This window comes from Python bivittatus, unplaced genomic scaffold (assembly GCF_059951505.1).
Source record: "Python bivittatus isolate LINGU-HERP-01145 unplaced genomic scaffold, Pbiv_v1 ctg000070_np1212, whole genome shotgun sequence".
Classification (NCBI taxonomy): Eukaryota; Metazoa; Chordata; class Lepidosauria; order Squamata; family Pythonidae; genus Python; species Python bivittatus.
Genome location: NW_028277034.1, coordinates 14,158,363 through 14,181,014, shown reverse-complemented (window position 1 = coordinate 14,181,014; position 22,652 = coordinate 14,158,363). Strand labels below are relative to the sequence as shown.

General features: G+C 37.1%; 1 protein-coding gene across 3 annotated transcripts in view; it reads right to left on the bottom strand.

Moving 5' to 3' along the window:
* Window positions 1–22,652, bottom strand: part of SH3RF1 (SH3 domain containing ring finger 1) — a 60,645-nt gene that overhangs the window by 3,745 nt on the left and 34,248 nt on the right. The window contains exons 6-11 of one of the 3 annotated variants that reach the window (XM_007429821.4): window positions 20,070–20,186; window positions 10,481–10,638; window positions 8,932–9,102; window positions 8,544–8,803; window positions 7,821–8,173; window positions 4,414–4,748 (exon numbers count right to left, since the gene is read on the bottom strand). In XM_007429821.4, coding sequence (XP_007429883.1) covers window positions 4,414–4,748; window positions 7,821–8,173; window positions 8,544–8,803; window positions 8,932–9,102; window positions 10,481–10,638; window positions 20,070–20,186 — 1,394 coding nt within the window. The remainder of the gene's footprint in view (window positions 1–4,413; window positions 4,749–7,820; window positions 8,174–8,543; window positions 8,804–8,931; window positions 9,103–10,480; window positions 10,639–20,069; window positions 20,187–22,652) is intronic. The other 2 variants (XM_088132461.1, XM_025167697.2) reach the window with 2 other exon arrangements.

Below are 22,652 nucleotides of genomic sequence, written 5' to 3'. Positions count from 1 at the left end.
TTAAGTCTATTAATGCAGTAATATCAAGTGAAATATACATCTCAATTTCATTGTGTTCTTGATAAGAAATAAATATTAGAATAGTTTGAAAGTTAATATAATTTTGTTCACCAGAACAGAGAATAGTTTAAAATCCAATACCAGATAATTAAAATTTACTTTTAAAACATATAATTAGCAAATATGACCAAGATATATTGGATGGACTCATTATGTTATGTGATAAAATGAATGAGTTCACTGAAGGATCAGAATTAATAATAACAGAAAACTAGTGCTTTGTATCTCTTTCCTGGTTATTAATGTGCATTTTCATTTTGTAAATAAATTTTCCCCATATCAATTTATATCCCAACAGGAATTTGCTGCAAATTCCATTAGGATTTGCTTCAGGTTTCGAGTAAGAGAAATAATATTGTGCTATGCCTGATATTTTGCCCTTGAAAGTAAGCAGTGTCATCAAATATTTCTTTCTTTTATGAAAGGTACTATTCTTCCTCTTATCCCAGACATAAAAAAATCATAATATAGAGTTTAGTAAATTATAATTGTTTTCTACATTCTCTTTGCTTCATCCACATTATACAGTGAACATAAAAGTGCCTTGGGAGGATTACATGAAATAAGAAAATAGAAGAAACCCTTAATTTAATGGATCTTGAACCTTTATACCTTTGATTTAGCTAACTTTAGAAAAATCATGTACATATACTGAATGTTTCTATGCATTTGTAAAATGCCATTTGCAAATACATATGCATAAAATAAAATGCACAGGTAAAATCCCATTCCCATTTACTTTTTATATATAAGTAACATGCATAAAATCCAATTTCTATTTTACACTTCTGCAAATTTTGCTTTAATGGAGAGCCCTTTCCTCCCACTATCTCTGTCTTTGATTTTCTGTGTCACTACAGCTTATATGCTCTTCCATTTCCAGAGATTATGAACAGCTTATAGTATTACTATAAGATTAAAAACAAAATCAATGCCTTTCCGAAATGTAATAAGGAGGGGGGTGGCCCAGGTATCTTGAGGCAAGCTGTTCCAGAGAAAAGGGACATCACCAGAAATCAGTTTAGTTAAGAGTTTACTATAGTGTAGAGGAACTGATTCACTGAGTCTTCCCAGTAGCATATGTGCTTGTTTGTATGTGTGTATATATGTATGTGTATGTGTATGTGTATATACAGCTTGTCCGTGTTTAGCAACCACAACTGGGACTGGCAACTTTGTCGTTAAGCAAAGCAAACCATGACTGTGCTTATTATCTTTGCTTTACAGACCTGTGAAGGTTGTAAATGTGAGGATTGGTTGAAAAGTTACTTTTTCATCACTGTTGTATGTGCAAATAGTTGCTAAACAAGGCAGTTGCTAAATGAGGACTACTCGTGTGTGTGTGTACACACACACATATACATACATATGCATATATATAAAATACCACATACCAAAAAACCCCATTCTTGAATAAGCATAAAAAATTAGTAAGATGCTATCACTACAACTGCATATGCAAATGAACTTCACATATTTAAATTGGTTTCAGTGCATCTTAACTGTAAGCACATAGGCTTACAATAAAGCAGTTGTGTAAAATAGGCATAATCTTTCACATGCTTTCCGGCTAAAATATTACCAATTTAATTATACTGCTATTTTTACCAAAAGTATTTCTCCAAAACAACTGGACTATGTACACCTTATTCTCAAGGAGGCAACTATTTTCTAGATAAAAGACTGAAAGAAGAACCATTTTTCATGATATAAACATACATTCTGGTTCATCCAGATGAGAGGATTAAAGAGGTGCTCATCAAATTTACGGATGACACAAAGCTGGGGGGAACTGCTAACACTTTGGAAGATAGATTCAAGATTCAGAAGGATCTTGACAGACTTAAGCATTGGGCCCTATCCAACAAGATGCAATTCAGTGGAGAGAAAGAAAGGTCCTATACTTAGGCAGGAAAAATCAGATGCAGGTACAGAGTATGCAGTACCTGGCTCAACAGTAGTGCTTATGAGAGGGATCTAGGTGTCCTGGTGGACCACCACTTAAGTATGAGTCAGCAGTGTGCTGCAACTGCCAAAAAAGCCAGCACAGTCTTGGGCTGCATCAACAGAGGGATAGCATCAAGATCAAGGGAAATGATAGTACCACTCTACACTGCACTGATGAGGCCACACTTGGAATACTGTGTCCAGTGCTGGACACCACAATACAAAAAAGATGCTGAGGCCCTAGAAACAGTGCAGAGAAGAGCAACAAAGATGATAAGGGGCTTGGAGGCTAAATCCTATGAAGAATGGCTAAAGGAACTAGGCATGTTTAGCTTAACAAAGAGAAGACTGAGGGGAGACATGATAGCAGTCTTCCAATACTTGAAGGGCTGCCATAGGGAAGAGGGCATTTATTTATTCTCCATAGCACCTGAGGGTAAGACAAGAAGCAATGGGTGGAAGCTCATCAGAGGGAGATCCAACCTGGAAATAAGGAGGAATTTCCTGACAATGAGAACTATTAAGCAGTGGAACAGCTTGCCTCCTGGAGCTGTGGGTGCTCCATTGCTGGAGGTTTTCAAGAAGAGACTGGACCACCATTTGTCCAAGATGGTATGAAGACTCCTGCCTTGGGCAAGGGGTTGGACTAGAAGACCTCCAAGGTCCCTTCTAACCCTATGATTCTATGACACTTGAGCATTCATTTCACAGATTTTTGTATTTTGCCCACACAAAAAGAAAAGCAGATTCATGTACACAGCAATGGAAACAACTCCATTTTCATATCACTTTCTAATTTCAAAATCTGTCTACAGCTCAGTACATTAAAATTAGTGAAACATTATCACCAGCAAATTTAGTTATACAATACTATACACATAGGGTATTCTTTGACGTGAATAAGAATTCACCTGAACAAAAATTGGCAATAAAAAAAATGAGAGTTGCTTTGTAAGAATTTCTATGCAAAACAAAATATAAATGTTATCATTTGAAGAAGATAGGGTTTACATTCTGAAGAATCAGTTAAATTATGTAACTGTGGAAAAAATTAAAATAGCAATATCAAATATTGATCTATCTCTCCCTCCACTTATCTTCATTGGATGACATCGGGTTCTATTCTTATGAGACTAATCCTGTCCTATCTTCTAATCCATATCTAATTTTATAGATCTCTATCATACACGAACCCTTTTCTATTTAGGAAGACATAAATGTTGTTTTCAGATCTCTTGCTTTGAAATAGATATTCAAAACAGTCCTCTTGCCTGCTTTTCCAGTCCCCCACTGTACTCTTTTTCTTATGAAAATAAGAATCTTTTCTCAAAATATACTCATTAACTTAAAGAAAGGTGGGGAATATGGGAAAAGAAGAATGCTACTATGCTCTATTGAGATCATTACCCTAATAAGAAAAGCCTTTATCAAACAAAACAGTGAAAAACGATGTGATCATTTTCTCTGTTCCTTTCTGACAATATTGTTGATGAAAATCATTATATGACAGAAGTGACATTCCCTTCTATTATTTCCTTGATGTATTGTAAATGACTTAAAAACTGTATATGTCATTCAGACACAGAGATGAGATAATATGTATGAGATAATCCAAAGAAGCATCATTCTCTAGTTTGGAGAAAGTCGATTCCCTGCCAGCTCAGAAACTATGAAGTGCCAAAACTAATGAGAGAAAAATGTTATTTTATATGGAAATGGGGGGGGGGAGACCTTAAGAATGCAGATATCTGTTTGTATCTTTTCAGTAATCTGCATCATTCAGCTACTGTGCAAATAAATGTTTGATATCTGAAATTTTTATGCTAAAGAACATTCCACTAAAATAGAATGTTAATATAAATAGATTTATGAGTTAAAATGTGTATTTAATGTAAATGCAAGAAAGAGCCCTACTCTGTTACCTTGTCTATGTTTCTGTATGTGTGTTTGTGTGTGTGCATGTGTGTGTGTGCACACTGCCTTGGAATTAGGTGTTGAAGGACAATAATATATTCAAATTTGATTTTAGAAAAACAGAATACTATAAAAGTTCAGCACTATTTCCAGTAACAGCCAGCCATGTAGGCTTTTTGATTGGCTGTACTTTCTGCATCATTCCCTCCAACTCAACTATTTAGGAATCTACTTTAGGAATTAGCCTGACATGAAAAAGTTACTGTGTATGATCCAACAATGAATCATGTATGGCCTTCTGGCCAACTAGTAATGTATTAGAAACAACAGAATGTTTAAATAATGTAATGTATTAGAAATAACTGAAACATTTCAAACCCAAGTTAATTTAAGGAGGAACTAATACTAATAGAATTTTCTTCCATCACTTTTAATTAGCATTTCTTGATTAAATGTAAGAAAACCACATTTTTGTCCAGGAAAATGACTTACCGTTCATAGACTACGGATCTGGATTCATTTGACACTGGACCCAATGACGAGCAGGGCTGCCTTGGAGGGGGAGCTATAGGAATATTAGAATCCACAGAACTTGTTTTGCGGTGAGTACTTTCCGGCACAGATGTAGGTGTTTCACTGTCCATGGGGCAGGAGTCTGCTCTTCCCTGACTAGAAGTTGATGGGACCTCTGGCCCTACAGCACCCTGAAGGGACAGTTCTGTAGCTGCCGACTCAACTTCCAGAGTTGGTGATGATGGTGGTGATGCTCTAAGTTTACGCTTAGTAGATGCTCCTGAAAGTAACTTCAATAACCCCTTTTTTTCTTTCTAAAAAAGAGATTTTTTTTTTTAAAAAAAAGGTAATATGAATGTGGAACTTTGAATTTGGCAATCAAATAATTAGCATTGTATTTCAAGCATTTAATGTGCTTTACATACATTGGGACAAAGCATGTGTAATGGTGGTATGATACAATGGAACCATTTGGGGATGAGGTTTTTCAAGAAATTAATCTCACTGCACCACTAACAGCTATAAATTGTGCTTCATATAAATTACAGACTTGCAATCCTTAGGATTATGCTGCAAGAGAAGTCAGGTTATTATCTCCACAAATTATTTTATATTTATTGAAGACTTTCAGCATTCATTATTTCTAAGGGCATAAATTTTACTTAAATACCGACAGCCTTTGTGCAACTCAGAGCTGAGATTCAAACACATGAATTAATTAATAGTAAACGTCAACCCCCCACCCAAAAATTAAAATCCATTAATACAGATTAAAAATGAAATCATCAAGAAACCAGCAAGATGTGGGAACTTAAACTTGGGGAATATGCAGCAAAGGCAAAATTAACAGTACATATTCACAACAGAATTTTAACCAAATTTAAGCAAGAATGGTTCCCATACATACAATATATCACACAGCATAGCAAATATAAACATTTACAGTTTGGTTTCTAAGAGGATCTAAATATTTATAAACATTGCAAATTCAGCAGAAGCATAAAAAGGGGGAAATTAGAAACGAAATAGCCTTTTTTTTCTTTTTTTAGTTGTTGTTGCCTATATTCTTTTTTTTCCTCAACATGCACAAATAACAAGTGACAATACAGTGGAGGCCTTAATATTAAATAATCACTTTAAGACAGAAATCTTCATTGTACAACAAATATTTTGATATAATTTGCAGCTGCTTCTTAACGTTATATTCAGCTTTGGATATAAAAGCTAAATAACCTTATGCATATTAACATCAATACTTTAAATCATAGCTAATACTGATATGCCTTTTTAAATCTTGAATGGTCTAAGTTATCTAAACATTAGAATGTTAATACAGATAGTACTCACTTAACGACCATTCCTTTAATGACAGTTCAAAGTTACAACATAAAGCACTTCTGGCCATTGTAAAACGTTGCACCACTTCCCTGTGGTCACATGGCCACATTTCAAGCGCTTGGCAACTGGCTCACATTTACGACCAGTTGGCAAGCACCCCATAATCATGTGATTGCCATTTGAAATCTTCTTTCTGGGGAAGCTGGCAGGGAAGGTTTCATGCAGAGGGGATGGAGGGAACCCTCTCAGCAGTGTGCAGGAACAGAGCTAAAATTCTGAAGATTTGAGCTCCGTTCCTCCAGCCCCATGGAGGATTTCCCTTCTGTGCACGGAGGGGAGGAGAAACCTCTTGGCAGTGTGCAGGAACGTTTGAGAGTGAACGAGCTGCCTGCTGGGAGGATTTCAGCTCTGCATGGAGCTGAAACCGTCCGGCAGGCAGCCCTTTTGCTCTCAAAGAGCTGCCTGCCAGGAGGATTTCAGCTCCACACAGAGGTGAAATCCTTAAGCAAGCAGCTCTTTTGCTCTGTCTGCTTAATGACCCAGGAGATTGCTTAATGACCGCAACCGGGGATGCCCAGATTGCAGTAGTTGAGCAAAGCAATCACATGGGTGTCTTGCTAAACCACTGCTTCACCCAATGATCGAGATTCCAGTCCCAATTGTGGTCATTAGGCAAGGACCACCTGTAATCTCTATTCAACACTGTATATATACCACTGTATCAAAATAATATAATGTATTATGTATGTCTTATAACAATATAATAAAACAATTTTTAAAAAAAGAAGCCACCAAGATGCAACATTAATGCCTAACTCAAGGTAGCACTATGCAGGAAACCAGTTAACGAAATATTCACCAAAAAGCTGAGGCAGTACAGTACAGTTTTGAGGCAGTGCCACAAAATTATGCCAGTTTGGTTTAGTGGTTAAGGCACCAGGATAGAATCCAAAAGTCTGAGAGTTCTAGTCCCGCCTTAAGCATGAAAGCCGGCTGGGTGACTTTGGGCCAGTCACTCTCTCTCAGCCCAACTCACCTCACAGGATTGTTGCTGTAGGGAAAATAGGAGGAGGAAGGAGCATTAGATATGTTCGCCACCTTGAATTATTTATAAAAATAATAAAGGTGGGATAAAAATCTAAAGAAAAAAACCCATCAACATATTATCTTGCTTAAATTTATTCTGGCCTTTTCTGGTTTTCCCTTCAACTGACTTCATATTTGAGTGTCACTTTTTTATTTAAAAAGTAGTGCACTTGTGATACACACAAAAGATCTCCTAATGAATGTTTAACAAAGTTAGTGGCATCTACCAATAAATGCTCCATGGAACAAAAATATTATATGTAAGACATCTGATATATCATATACAGAACTGGAGAAAAATATTAAAGCATGCAGTATCTTGTTTGCTAACAACTTGCGGTCAAACCTTGTTATATATTCCAGTCAGGATCAATAGATAGCCATCTTAAGTATGCAATACTCTGAAAGTAAAATGTGACTAGTAAAAGAAGCCACAATACTGAAACCTATGAGTTTCTCTGATTATTACAAAATTTATTATATTTTAGCAAATTTAGAAATTACAACTCATTAGGGAACAGACATCTGATTATTACACAGGTTTATTCTTAATAAAAGTTGAATCTGCCATTATGTGATACCAAAGACATGGTATCAAATGGTAATATTGCAGCTAAATCAAAAAGGTCAAAATAATGGCAGTTACTTTTTCTATCTAAGATTAACAGAGAAGCAAGTAAAAGAGAGGTCTCCTAAGTGAGAAGATTGAAAGATTGCACAGAGGACATAAAAAGTATCTGAACTGAGGTTGACTCCTGATGATTTAATGAACATGCCCATGACATTTCTGGCAAAAATGTGGAAGTGTTTTGCCATTGGCTTCTGAGATTTGTTTGCAGTCTACCCTATAGCCTTGGTAGCTGTAACTGAAACAAACCTCATGGTTTCCCATTCAAATATTAACTAGACCTAGCCCTGCTTGGGTTTTCAGAGACTATAAAGAACAAAAAACTTATGCCTACCTTTCCATCTCTGTCTGTTTTACTCATAGTAGTAATACCTCCAGCAGCCAATGTATTCTCTGGGGAAGCTGGAGCTCCAGTGTGAACAGTCACAATTTTCCCACTTGAATCTCCATCTACTGATACAGAAGTGCTAGGAGAGTTTAATGAAGAAGTTGTGCAAGCCAATGGGACATTTGTCCGGTTGATATTTACAGCTGTGATATAAGCAGCAGCATTGGAAAACTGAGGTTGTAGCTGTTGGGAGGCAACAGAATGGTGTGGAATAATTACAGCAGGAATAAGGCATGCTGAATTTTGAGTCTGAATTGGTGTTACAGTGGCTGTCGGTCTTTCTTGGCTATGAATTGCAACTGCAATGACAAGGGGAAATAGTTCAGATGACTGAAAAGAATATATTTCCAGATTGTGACATGTACACCATAGACCACCTGAAAACACTACAACATTATATTAGCCATATATTTATGTCCCTACTCTTCTCCTAAGACAACATACAGCATATATGGAAAAAGCCTATGCTACCCTTGAGATAATACTTTCAATTTTTATAGAACGTGTGTAACTGAGCCAAGGTCACCAAGTGAATCTGTGCCTTATCTCCAGGATAGTAGATACACTATATTTGCTGTCCCCTCCCACCTGTATTAATTTTAAAGCTTGACAAAATGCAGGGTGTTCCTCATATGTTTATTGCCTATGTCAAGAAACAAACTGTTTTACCTGTTCTAACTGCATTGCGAGCTTGATTCACTGTCATTTGACTAGACATATGCATAAGGATCTTGGATTGTGGACTCGTTTGTATGTGTGCTGCAGAGACTACAGCTGTTGGTATTGTACTAGAATTCACTGTCACACCATTTCCCTGAAGCTTTTGCACTGTTCCTCCAGCAGTGGAAGCATTGACCATGGTCACCACTCGTCCTGTCTGGCCAGCAGTAGATACAGGTATTTTTGCTTGGGAGGCACTTGTCATTGCCCTATTAAAAATAATGCAAACACTTATGTGCCTCTTATTATATAAATCACTCAGCTCTATTATATACAGATTCCAGAACATTTTGTTTCTTTTATCATTATATAAAGCATAACTTATTGAACATCATACCTTGTAACTGGTGCCACATAATTCCCAGGGAATACACCAATTTTGCTGGTATGCATGGAAGTTCCTTTAAACCAGCCATCCTGACAACGCTCAAACACCAAAAACATTTCACCTTTTCTCAGTTCCAGTTCATCTTCTTTTCTAGGAGTGTATGGATAAATAGCAATATACCTGGAAAAGGAAACCATTCTCAATGGATTGCAGGCTAAGAAACAAGATGTAAAAATACCAGTTTTATGTATTTATTTTCATCTCAAATGCTGCAAATTACAGGTTTTGTAGAATCATTCCTACTTGAAAATGAAATGTGTGGGTTCAGTTCAGCATGAAAAGTTGCTCCTCAGTATAGTCAGATATTTCAATCACAGAAATTACTATAATCAGCAAGAGGCATCTAAAATGTTCTGTCCCAAACTGCTTATCACCTCTCAATATACTTCTTCAAGCTCTTGCTATTTCAGTCAATCAATCATCTTTATTCGGTCAATGACCAGCAAAGTTGCTATTTCAAATATCTAATAACTAGTGACAATTAATAAAGATAATCACAATAACTGCAATATCTTCTCCCAATTGCATCTCTCAAAAACCTGTTTGAACACCCACTTACCACTAGCTAATCTAAGTTGCAAGCAAAAAGAAGTGCTGTCCTTATTTGAAGAGCTATCAAAAGTACTTTTTTGTTTTTTTAAAGAGAAACTTTTACCTATGGATGGTCTCATACAAAACTATCTATTAATGCACATGCAAGAATGCAGATACAATAATCTGCAAATTTTGAATTTGGTAACCAAACCAAAATATGTGATAATAAAAACCGAATTTCCCCTCATTGAAATCTTATGTAAATTTACTAAGAATATGCCCAACTGTTTTCTCAGAAGATGTTTGTCTTATTGTAGGCAAAAGACTTCTGCCACAAGTTCAGACTTCTACCTACCACTGTAACTAAATAAACTTCATCCTAGTTATTAGCATCATTTCTAATACTGACCTGCAATCTGCTGTTGCTTATATCACTACCTCACAATTTAGTATTCTGACAGATATCTTTAACTAAAGCTCTTTTCACAGAATACAATCTATAAAAGTATGGGAAACTATTTTGCTAAATTAAATGGCAGCACCTAGGTGACCTTGCCTGATCTTAAAAAGCTAAACACAGTTGGATCTGATTCATGCTTAGATGAAGGCCACTACAAAATACCACAAGTATTGTCTAGGAAGTCAAAAAACATCCTGGAAAAAATGTAATGGGAACCCACTCCCATATTCTTACTAAGAAAATTATACAGAGATATTCATGAAGTCACCAGAAGTTTAGCTTAAATTGAAGGATACAATACTATCAGTAATAAGTCTGATAAGGTGCCTAAAAAGCAGTGCATCAAAAACAAATGTATTTTGTGGCTTTTTCCTAATTAAATACACCAGATGAGAAGTCAAACAATTTCAAGATTGTTATAGAAAATACTTCAAATTATTTTGCCAATTTTTAATCATCCATTCCATTTCAAGTTAATCATCAATAAGTTTTAGTTTCACTTACACACTTGGTCTTGTCTGTGGTCTCAAATGTGATATTTGCTCAGTCAATGCAGATGTTGACTTTTGAGCTGCCCCTGAAGGCAGGCACGTAGAATTTGGGGCAATTATTGTAGCAGACAAGACAGGTGGTGGTGGTGGTGGTAGAGGTGGATTAATACTCTAGAAATAAAATATTTTAAAAGTGAAATTACATTTTGGCACCAATATTCAGATACAATATGCACTGACATGCACAACATGTATACTACAGAACTGATCTGCACCCAACAATAAACCTACTTCGCATGTCCTGACAGAACATACTTGGACAAAAAGTTGTACTGTTTTACCCTAATAACAACATATGCTGTTGACAAATGAACAAATTCAAAAGGCTAATTTGACTCTAAAATATAAAAACTCAATACAAGCTCTTGGTAGAAATCCAAAAACCGTTCAAAATTTAATTACCCTTTTCAAATAATATCTAGAAGCCGTTGTTGATTTTGAAACCAGAAGTTGAAATATGTAAGAAATTTCAATATAATCTGCCCCAATGTTTATTTTATTTTTATTTTTTTAAAAGATGGTTCCCTATGAAGTCCACCTTTGCTTCTGGGGTGTGGGGGGTGGCAATTTTGAAATTATTTTTTGGAACTTAGGAGATTTGGAGGTGTTGTGTAAGAGATTGTGGGTTAGAGGGTTTGGAGGTGAGGGTTTCAGGATGAGGAGAAGTAGTTAAGGGCAAATAAATAGTGAATGGTGCTAATGAATGGTGATGAGAGGGAAAAGAAAGGAAGATGAAAGAAATACAGGAGAAGATGGAGGAAGAGTGAAAGACTGACCTGGAGATGCAAAGGGATGCTGGACAGTTGTTGTCAAGTAGTAGTAGAAGCGGTGGAGCAGGAGTAGTGGTGGAAACTGCTGGTTCCTGGGCTGCTGTAGCTGCTGGGAACAAACCACCAATGTGAGGGCTGCCATCAGACATTGTGCGGCTGGGTAAGAGAAAATGTGTGGACACTACATGGCCAGAAAGGAGAGGACTGAAGGCTGTGATAGGGAAGGGCACTGAGTAATGGCAGCAGTAAGAAGAATCTGGTGGAGCTGGTACATTTTGGTGTTTGGGGTGTCAGACTTAGACCAGATCAGAAAATCTGCTCCATGGAAGACCAGAACAACACTTTATATGGGATAGGCTATAATAATAAAATAGTGCAAGTTTGATTGTGCTGTACCTTCTCCTCTTTCTTATGGTTCAGTGAATTAGGAAGGTGTTTGCCTTAGGCACTTCTGAATATTATCTTGTTTCCCAGGGCTTAAATAATGCTTTGGCCTCCTTTGCCTAGGTAACGGTTCTTGCATATTTCTGTCAAGGTCACCTCCCTTACTCTCTACAATAGGAGAGTATTTGATCTCCATGGGGCCAGTCAGAAACTGGGTGGCATGTGAGAGGCACCCCCAGCCAAGTCAATAACATTGCAGTCTCAGGGCAGTGGAGGCTGCACTTGAGATCAAAAAGGAAAAACTAAGATAAAGAAAGACACTGCACTGCATGACTGAAAGGGAAGAACCATGGTGACAGGCAGGGATTGAGAAACATTGCCCAACCAGAGTGAAAGTACAGGAAAAGGCCCCCCTCAAGTAAGGCCCTAGTGATGAATGTATTTGTGACAAGAGTAGGAATGAAATTCTAGATGCTGTCCCACTGGAGTATACAGTGTGAAATGGTCGATAGCTGCTCAACTGAGGCAATAGGGTAGGGACAGAGAGTTGGGGATGTGGAGGAGCATATATCCACAATTGCAGGCTGAAAGAATTACAGTGGGAGGCATTGGACAGGTCATTCAAGGAAAAGGAAAACTGCAAATCAGTGCTGGTTTCCTTTTCTGGCCCATCTGGCTATTTCCTGAATTCAGGTGGCTGGATTGCTGGAATCTTGGCTTCAAATGTTGTTGTTAATGCTGGGTCTGTATGTAATAAGACTGTTATCTATCCATGATCTACAGCAGGCCAGGTTTGCACATTCATCTATCACCAAATCATGGATAGATATGGTGATAGATGAATGTGCAGGACTGGTCTGCTGCAGAACTTGTGGAGCTCCTTAGCTGACTTAGGAACTCAACACTTAGAGTGATAGTGGCACAAAACAAAGAATGAATGTGACTGAACAGGGCTGTATATCCACATTTGAAAGTGTGTGGTAGCAATAAGAGTAGCAAAACATGATTTTATTTATTGATTTAAAACTTTTGTATAGTTGCTCATCTTAAAGTAAATGCTGGGTGGCTTACAATCCAAAAATAAAAAATATATACAGCAATAAAAGTAAAAGAAACCAGAAAACCAAAACCAGAAAAACCTGGTGCTACAACCACACTTCCCAGATGCAACTTGCTAAATTCACATCCTACTCTGACCTCACCCTATCCCAATGCTTGGGAGAAGAACCAGGTCTTTAATGTTCTCCTGAAGGTTAAGAGGGTGGGGGTCTGTCAGATCTCTGGGGGGAAGGATGTTCTATAGAACAGGACTGCAATGGAGAAGGCATGCTTCCAAGGACCCAGAAGATGGCAATGTTTAAGGGAAAGAACCTGGAACACACCCACATTATCTGCTGTGGTGGGACAGACAGATGCCCTTGGGAAGATGCAGTCCTGCAGATAACCTGGTCCTGTATCATGTAGGGCTTTAAAGCTGATAACCAGCACCTTGAATTGCACCCGGAAGGAAACTGGGAGTTAGTGCAGCCCATTCAACAAGGGTGTAATATGGACAAACCCAGGAGTGCTGCTCCATTCTGGACCACTTGTAACTTCCGGGTGGTCTTCAAGGGCAACCCCATGTAGAGCACATTGCAGTAATCCAAATGGGAAATGACCAAGGCATGAGTGACCATGAGCAAGGCCTCCCCTCTTACTGTGTCTGCAAATTGTGTCCAGCACTTTCCTGGAGAAAAGCAGGGAAGAAGACATTCCTATAGGCCACTGTAACATATTCACAAAATTCTTTAAAGATAAAATAGTTCACATTTCCTCTGAGTATATTACCATTTTATCAGTTTAGTGAGATAACTGTGGCAATATCTTGGGAGACTGTTTGGGATTCTTTTAAGCTAGTGAAAGAAGTGGACAAGGTTCTCTATAGTTATGAGTTGTGTCACCTTTGGGCTTTCTCAGTTATTTGGGAAGCCAGTTGGGATATGTACAGCTTGATCTGAGTGGTGACTAATACCTGTTTGAGAAGGGATGGTATAGCATCTGCCTGAAAAGAGGTACAATGTATCTGCTCTTGAAAAGCCCCTCTTTAGATCCAGCTATACTAGACAACTTCCAACCCATCTCCTCTTTTGGGAGAAAGTTTTGGAGTTGTTAGGGCTTCAGCAACAGAAGATGACAAATGAAATAGATTGCCCAAATATCTTCTAGTTGAGATTCAGATCTTGGCATCAGACAGAGACAGCATAGGATGACCTATGATGGGATCTGAATGGAAGGCCTTTCTGGTCCTATTAAACCTCTCAGCAGTGTATAGTATCAATGATGCCATCCTGGCTAACTATGACAGTTGGAGGCACCATTCCACAGTGGTTCCATTCCTTTTGAAGCAGGCAGTTCTGGTCAGTAATTACTGGGGAGGAACAGTGAAGCCCACAGTACATCTTCATGAAACTGTTGGGGGAGGTTATTCAATCTGAGAAGAGGTATCATTAATGTTCCAGTGGTACTCAATTGTACACTGCCATTCTAGGCAGAAAATGTGGAGGTCCTTATTCAGCATTTGAAACAGATGGATTAGATGAGATAAAACAAGTTTAAAATTAATTCCAGCAAGATGGAGATGCTGTTCATAGGAGGAGAGCCATCTTTGTCTCTACTCCAGTTCCAAGGTTAATTCTAGACAGGGTTGCACTCCCCCTGAAGGAGCAGGTCTACTACTTGGGAGTTATCTTAGATTCACAGCTCCTGTTCAAGTAGTAGGTGGAGGCTGGGACTAGTGGAACCACTGTTGTTACCATAAGTGACTCATATCCTTATAATATATCCTATTATAACACATTCTACATGGAAATACTTTTGAAGATGACTTGGAAAGTACAGTTGATATAAAATTCACCATGTCATCTGCTAACAGGGATGAAGACATTTAGCAGCATAACACTGATGCTTTAGTTGCTTCACTGGCCATCAATAGATTTCCAGGGCCAGGTAGAAATGCTAACATTAATCTAAAAAGTCTAAAATGCCTTGGCTCCTGTATACCTTCAGCACTGTCTTTTACAACCAGATTTGAAAAAGTGGAGAAGCTGAGCATCCCTAACCCATGTTGGGTAGAAGGGATAGGAGCCAAGAGGTGGTCTTTCGCAATGGTAGCCGTCATATTAAGGAGCAGCTTTCCACCTAAGATTCAGGGAGCCCACCTTATGTTTGTTTCTTCTTTTTTAAGATTGATGGTTATGGGCTGCCTTTCTGATATTGTTTTATTATATCATGATTTATTATATTTTTCCTAGGATATCTTTTAAAAAATGATTGGGAGGAAATTACTACTTTTAGTAATCCTGAATTTCAAAAGCTTACTACTGTCTGTTATTATACTTTAAATGTAACAATAGCATGATAATAACTTGCCAGTTTTGTTTTTAATCTTTGTAATCAGGAGCGAATTTTTAGATTTACGTATGTATATATGAAAAATTGGAATACTGCCCAATCCAGTGATTCTAAACCTAGAATCACTGGATTGGGCAGTATTCCAATTTTTCATACATACATACGTAAATCTAAAAATTCGCTCCTGATTACAAAGATTAAAAACAAAACTGGCAAGTTATTATCATGCTATTGTTACATTTAAAGTATAATAACAGACAGTAGTAAGCTTTTGAAATTCAGGATTACTAAAAGTAGTAATTTTTACCAAGATGTACAATAGAAAATGACAGCTTTTAAAAAAGGTAGATCCTTACTGGAATCATTTGTGCTCCACAATTCTTTCATTAAAAAAAAATAACTGAGTCATTTTTAATATTTTTTTAAAAATATGAAGTTATTTTCATGTGCTGGTGTCAGCCCTATGAGGTAGGCCAGGTAAGGAAAGAGAAATCAGAAGGATTACAGAAATGCTACTTTATTCAGCTTTCCTCTGCCTCCTCTTATACCAAATCAGGGCAATACTATTTTGAGTTTCTTTCTCAAGCCTTCATCTTTCCCAGGACTGAGTTGTCTTTTATTATCCTTTAACTGCTGCTACATTATTTAGTCAAGGTTATCTCCACATTTCTCTACATCTAATTTCACAAAGAGAACAGGCATTCACAAGAAATGGCTATCCTATCCAGTATTTACTTAGCCAAAAAGGCAAGGAAAAAACATCCAACCAGAAAATACATACACAGCATAAAATAGTAGACAATCCTGCAATGTCCTGAAGAGTAAATATTTCCTTGAATAGCATCTGCGGATTGAAATGCAGAATAGATATCTATTTTCAACAGAAATTTTAAAACAGCTCTCCGATTAGGGACTGTGTTGACAATGACTCTTGTATACAATAGACTTGGGGGCAGCAAACCATCATCTTATCCTCTGATTTGTAAACAAAAACAAAACAAAACAAAAACAAAACAGACAGCAAGGCAGAACCACAGGAATAGCTAAGGAAGTACTGCAGAATATTCTGTTGAACAGTGAAAAATATACTTCTGGAACTGCTGGCTTGAATCTTTCTTCTCACACTCACCACTAAACCACCACTCAAAGGTCCCAAAGGTGTCTAATCAAACATCAGTAAAAATGAAACAAAGCATAAATCTACACAAATAAAAATAAACATCTATATCCAGTATATGTCTTCAACCCACCACTGTTGCATATACCTTCCATGATACTAACTTCACTACTTCTGGTTTTAAACAAACATGTGGCAACTACTTGAAAACTGTATTGTACAACATAGTGGGGAATGCATTTATCTCTAACTTTAAAATATAAAGTTATTTTATTATCTTATGGTAATATTCTTCAGTTCTATTTTACATCATTTATATCTTATTTGGAAGCTTTGAAATATCTACTTATGAGAAAGATGTAATCATTAGGGCCACATACCAACCCAGAAAATGTGAAACTGGTGCAGTTTAATACCACTCATATTCTAGTTTTATTTTAACTCAGTGATTAACATGCTGGGCAAGCCTGATTTTCATCACCCTAGATTGGCAATTAACAGCTTTCTGCATTCCTATGCATGTACATGATGCGGTGGTTCTGTCTATTAGGTCAACAGGAATGAGAACAGCTTTCAAGGTTATCACTTTTCATTGGAATTCCTTCTAATACATACATACATCTTTATGGGCTTGACATTATGACTAATCTAACATATATGAATAGAAATGTTTGTTCCATTTCATTTCTGCATAAGTATTTCTTTTAACCTTTGCATGAAAATACATAGGTTTTATGCTTATTTTGCCTAATACACATGTATTTCTTCATATATACAGTTTAGCAAGTGACTTTTCCTAAAATATTTTGTACACTTTTTATCTTATACATTTTTTCAACATTTCTTTTTTTTTTTTATAATGTTTTTTTTATTTTTACAACAAACACAAAACAAACATGAACAAACAAAAACATAAAAAGGCATAAAAAAGCATCTTCCATTTTATACCGTGTGTCAACCAGTTAAACTCGTTGGTGCCCCTTTCATAATCTTAAATTCTCATATCATCTATTCAAAAATATACTTGTATACTTATCAATTAACAATTATTAATCATTCATAGCTAATCTATAAAATCATATATTACAAAAAATTTTAACTTTCAATAGGATTAGTAATACATCTCCATCTATCTATTATATGTGTATATATATAATAATTAATATCAAATTTCTATTATAAAATTTCCTAATCTATTACATTACTATATTTTCTCATCTAATCATTAATAAAAACAAATCCCGTGTCATATAAAATTGCTTATCTTCTTACTCTAATTTCAAATCTCAATTTAACTCATCTCTGCACATTCCATAATTTTGAATAACTTCCTCCTGCATAAGTACTTTTTAATTTTTCCAATTCTTAAGAGTTACAATTCTAACCAATATCAGTTACAGTATCAATTACAATTCTAACCAAGTTACAGTTCTAACCAGATTTCACTACATGTTATACAATTTTTAACTATATATCTCAGATTTATACTTTATTCCAGCGCTTGCATAATTTTGAGTTCACCCTTTTCATTCAATGTCCCAAAATATCTGGCTGTTCATTCCTTTTTCTATATTATTGGATAAGAGAAAGCAATAATAAGTGTCCTTTTGAACATTCTGCTTTTGGAAGCTTCTGTCAGTTCCATCATTGTTGTATTCCCCTGATTTTCTCTTTAAACATCTGCAATAGTTTCTTTCAATATTGTTTTACTTCTTCTTTTTGTACATTCTCTTAGTACGATTTTCCATTATAATCTTGTATAATCTTTTTCTCACCCTCAGTGCCAAGAACAAATCTGTCTCTCTTCATTTATCAGTTGATTAACCCTTTTAATTCTCAGTTTATAGGCCTCACAATAATTCCGTTTAATGTTTCTGATTTCTTGTACTATTTCTTCCTTTTCCAATGATCCCGTTTTATGTTTAATTAAGTCCATTTTAGCTTTAATATCTTTTCTTTTTTTTTTCTTTTTTTTTTGAGAATTTCTGCAGCTCTTCTTCCAATTTTTTATAGTCATCCTCAATAGTTTAAAGATCTTTTTCTGCATTGTGTTTCTCGTATAGTCTATTATCTTGATAAACCTTCATTGAGTCAAAGGATTCTTTATCTTTGTTCTTGCCAAAAATAAGAGAAAAAAAGAAGCAAAAGGAGAGAAAAAAAAAGAAGGAAAAATAAAAAGAAAAGGAAAAGAAGGAAAAGGCTAAGCCTCTTTAAAAAAAAAATCCATCTGGGGGGGGAATAGAAAGCAAAGCAGAGCTTCTAGCAGAAAAAAGAGCTACTGCCACTAATCAAGGCTCTTGTGACTGGCTCAAACTTTCCATCTTAATGTTTTCAAAGTCGCTTTCAACTCCACTTTCTTGTTTATAGTTACGGATGGCACCTGTATAAACATGCACATCCCACTATCTTTTTAGAAAGCACAGGGTCTTTGAGCGTGCGTCACAATGAAAAAAAAAGCACTAATTCGCGCCTCTAAATGGCAGTGCAACTTTCTTTCATTTACTTTCTCTTAACTCCACTTTCCCCATTTCAAAGTCAAAAAGATATAAATTTCTTATAACAATAAAAAAATCTTAGTAAAAAAAAAGGCTTAAAATAAAAAGTTATTGAGTATTAAAAAGAGAAAGCCAATCCAGTTAAAAATATATTTTTTTTAAAAGAAAATCATCTTGTCAATTCCACTAAAAAGGGACAGTTGAAAAGAAAAATTTGCTCCCCCTTCTTGTTTTGAATAGGGTTCAATCTCGCCGCTTAATCCACTTTTCTTCACTTTTAAAAATCTCTTTAAGTTACTTAAGGTGTTCTCTAAGAATAGTTGAATAGTAAAAGTCCATCTCACCCAGTTGACACCCTTCTCTTCCATCTTCCTTTGGAGCTGTCCCGGCTTTCGCAGCCATTTTTGGCTGCCTCTCCTCCACCGGCTTCAAGAGCTTCTCCCCGGATCGATCTGGGACTTGCGGCGTCCCTGAGATCCGCGGGACGCGCCCTTTGCGTTCGCCATCTCTACGGGACGGCTTAGGTCCATCGGGACCGTCCGGGCGAGGAGATATCGGCTGCCATCCTGGGAGCCCAGGATCGCCCGCCGTATCGCCGCGACGCCAGCTCCGCCCTCCCATTTTTTCAACATTTCTATTCATGTTTGCTCAGAAAACTTAATTGTAGAATTCAGAAAAATGTGTCCCATACCAGTTTAGCACATATAAATGTAATAGTTTAGATTAAAACGGAATAGATTTTCTCTCCAATCCTTTGCTCTAAAATTATAACCTTAATCTCAACTGTGCACTGGCCACAGTTTTATCAATTTCCTTTATGAGTGAGTGTGTGTGTGTGTGTGTGTGTGTATGATAGCTAGTTATAGAATACTTGTTTTCATCAGTAATTTCTTTAAGCTCAAATCCTTCCATTTTCTTCTTATGTAAAATTACACCCTCTAACACTGAATACAATTGGTTAAGGGATGCAGCATTCGAATCTGAAGCAACCAATGGTGATTTGGATCCAACATGGGAAACTTTTTTCTACCTGTTGGCTGCTTTTTAAAGAAGCTGTTCTTTTTCCTGGGCTTGCATGGTTGCTGTATAGACTCAGGAAAACACCCAAATACCGTAAACTAGTAGAATTGGTATAGTATGAATACTTGACTATTACTAATGCTTTCCTTGCTATATAACAAGTGCTGTACATGAAGTAGGCTGAAGGCATGGGAGTTCTCAAATTTCCTCGTGTTGGAATGACCAAATAAAATTTTACCAACTCACTCCCCCACCAATGAAAGTAATAAGTACAGAAGTTGCAACTTCTGGAATTACAAAAAAGAAAGTGCCAAGTGAGATAAAATTCCATAAGAACTATTCTGATTTCTGTGAAATGATACTTACACTTACAGCAAAAGCAGCTTGATAAGTGACTTCAGGTGGAAAGGTAAATGAAGGTCCTGTTGTTACTGGACTACTGGGTGGTGGGGTCACAATTAGTCCTGTGGTACTAATGTGAACCTATTAAGAGCAGATAAATGAAACAGAATTAATGTGTCATCTAGCAAATCCAATCATTCCATAAGTGAAAAATGTGAAGTACTTTTGCAACAAAAATATTGGCTTTATATTCAATATAAATGATTTCTAGTCTTAAATTTATATATATTTCACTTTTAAGTACGAATGTATAATACAACTGAATGTTATGGTTAATATTTTTTCAGGTTTCTTTATGGGATTTATTAATGTGATTTTACTAATTTTATAAACATGATTTCTTCTTTTATGCATCACTATATTGAATAAACAAACTCTGTGTACCTGACTACACTTGCAGAATATAATTAAAACTCTGTGATGTCACTTTCAAATGGCATTTTTAGCAAGCTTCATTTTTTTCTTTCTTCTAAGAATCAAATTTCTGAAGGGGGGGGGTCAGTTTGCTTTTCTCATACTTTGTCAGAATATCTTGTAAACTATAATTAACATTAACTAAAATTTAGAACATGGCTTAAATGGATTTGCAGATACTGCATATCATGGAAAGAATGTGAAAGTTAATAATAATATATGAAGGACAAAAATGAAGAGTAAAGACCATGTGAGTCTGTGGAATTCTGTTCAAACCATGGTTTAGTAACTAGGAAGTGAATCCCTAATTTTGGGCTACATACCTTCCAACAATATAATGGGACATCTAACCTTCTCACACCCCAAATTTCTAAGTTTTTTTGTTTGTTTGTTTGGCCAGCCAGCCAGCCAGCCAGCCACTGGGCAATTCTGGGCAGCTTCACAAAGTTAAAAACAGAAAAACCAACATAATATTAAAAAAAAATACAATCATCCCAAGAGAACAATGAAAAAACAAACTTCCATATCACTCCCCATACACACACCTAGAAGGGCCCAGACACTCTAATCCAAGGCCTGAGGAACAGCTACATTTATAGGCTTGCTTGAGGATGTGTAAGGTGGGCACCAAACAAAACTTTGAGCAGGTTGTTCTAAAGGGCAAGTGCTGCAACAGAGACAGCCTGCTTCCTGGGTCCTGCTAGATGGCATTGCTTAATGTTATCAAGCAAGCTGAAGCAAGCCAATGTGCAGGATGGGCAAGTACTACCAGACATAGGTGGTCCCTCAGAAACCAAGCCCTATGCCATGTAATGTGTAATAACCATTACCATGCCATTTATATGTAATAACACTTTGGATTGCATCCGGAAGCTTACTGGTAACCAGTGCAGTTCATGAAGCAGAGGTGTTATGCGGAAATAGCAAGGTCTGCCCATCATTGTTCATGCTGCTGCATTCTGGACTAGATGCAGTTGCACTCAGTGTGGTCTTCAAGGGCAGCTGCGTGTAGAGTGAGTTGCAGACTACTTGTCAGGTGACCAAGGCATGAGTGACTATAAGGACGGCTTCTCAGTGAAGCAACAGATACAACTGTCACACCAGCTAGATTTGTGCAAAGGCCTTCCTGGCTACATCTGCTACCTGCTCTTCAAATTGGGGACTGCTAGCTCATTTAGAACCAAGGATGGAAATTCTTCTGAACCAGGAGATCCAAGCACCCACAGCCACTGGCTCTCACAAGGATTGAGCTTAAGCCTATTCCTCATCATCCAGATCTCACAGTCTCTAAACACTAAGACAAGACCTTGACAGAATTGCTTGGCCAACCAAGGATGGATGGATGGATGACTATCATTCGCGTATTGAGGATACCTGACTCCAAACTGACAAATGACCTCCTTGAGCAGCCTCATGTAGATATTAAACAGGAGGGGTGAGAGTAGCAAGCCCAATGGCGCCCACAAATCAAGGCCTTTGAACTTGACCTCTTCTCTCCCCCCAACACTGACTGAAACTGGCTGCAAAGAAAGGAGGAGAACCACAGCAATGGATGTGCCACTCTCATTCCAGCTCCACCGCAGGTCATCAGGAAGTGTGATCTTATTATGTCCCAGCCTAAAACCCAATTGAAAAGAATCCAGCTCTATGGAGCTGCAGCCCATCACTTTCTCTACAACCTCCCTCCAAAACGGGAGATTGGAAACTGGACAAAAGTTGCCCAAGACAGTTGGGTCCAACAATGGTCTCTTAAGCAGTGCCACCTTCAAGGCAGGAGAACGATCCTTCTCTGAGAGAAGCCAGTATCACTGTATGGACCAAATGCATGTCACCTCCCAAGCAGCCTTCACCAGCTAGGAGGGACAAAGATCTAACAAATAGATGGCCAGGTAAGCAGTCCTGAGGATCCTGCTCACTTCACCTTCCCAGCTAATAAAGCAAGATTGTGCCTCCATCACCTCAACTGGACTAGCCTGGTCAGAATTCCACTCCAAGCAATCAGAGAATAATCCAACAGTGTCAAAGAGCAGATGGTAATGTCCTCCACCTTCAGATCATACTGCAACTACCTTGAGATGAAAAACCAGATTTAGTGTGCTGGTATGAGTTAGGCTCTCAATAATTTGAAAGATC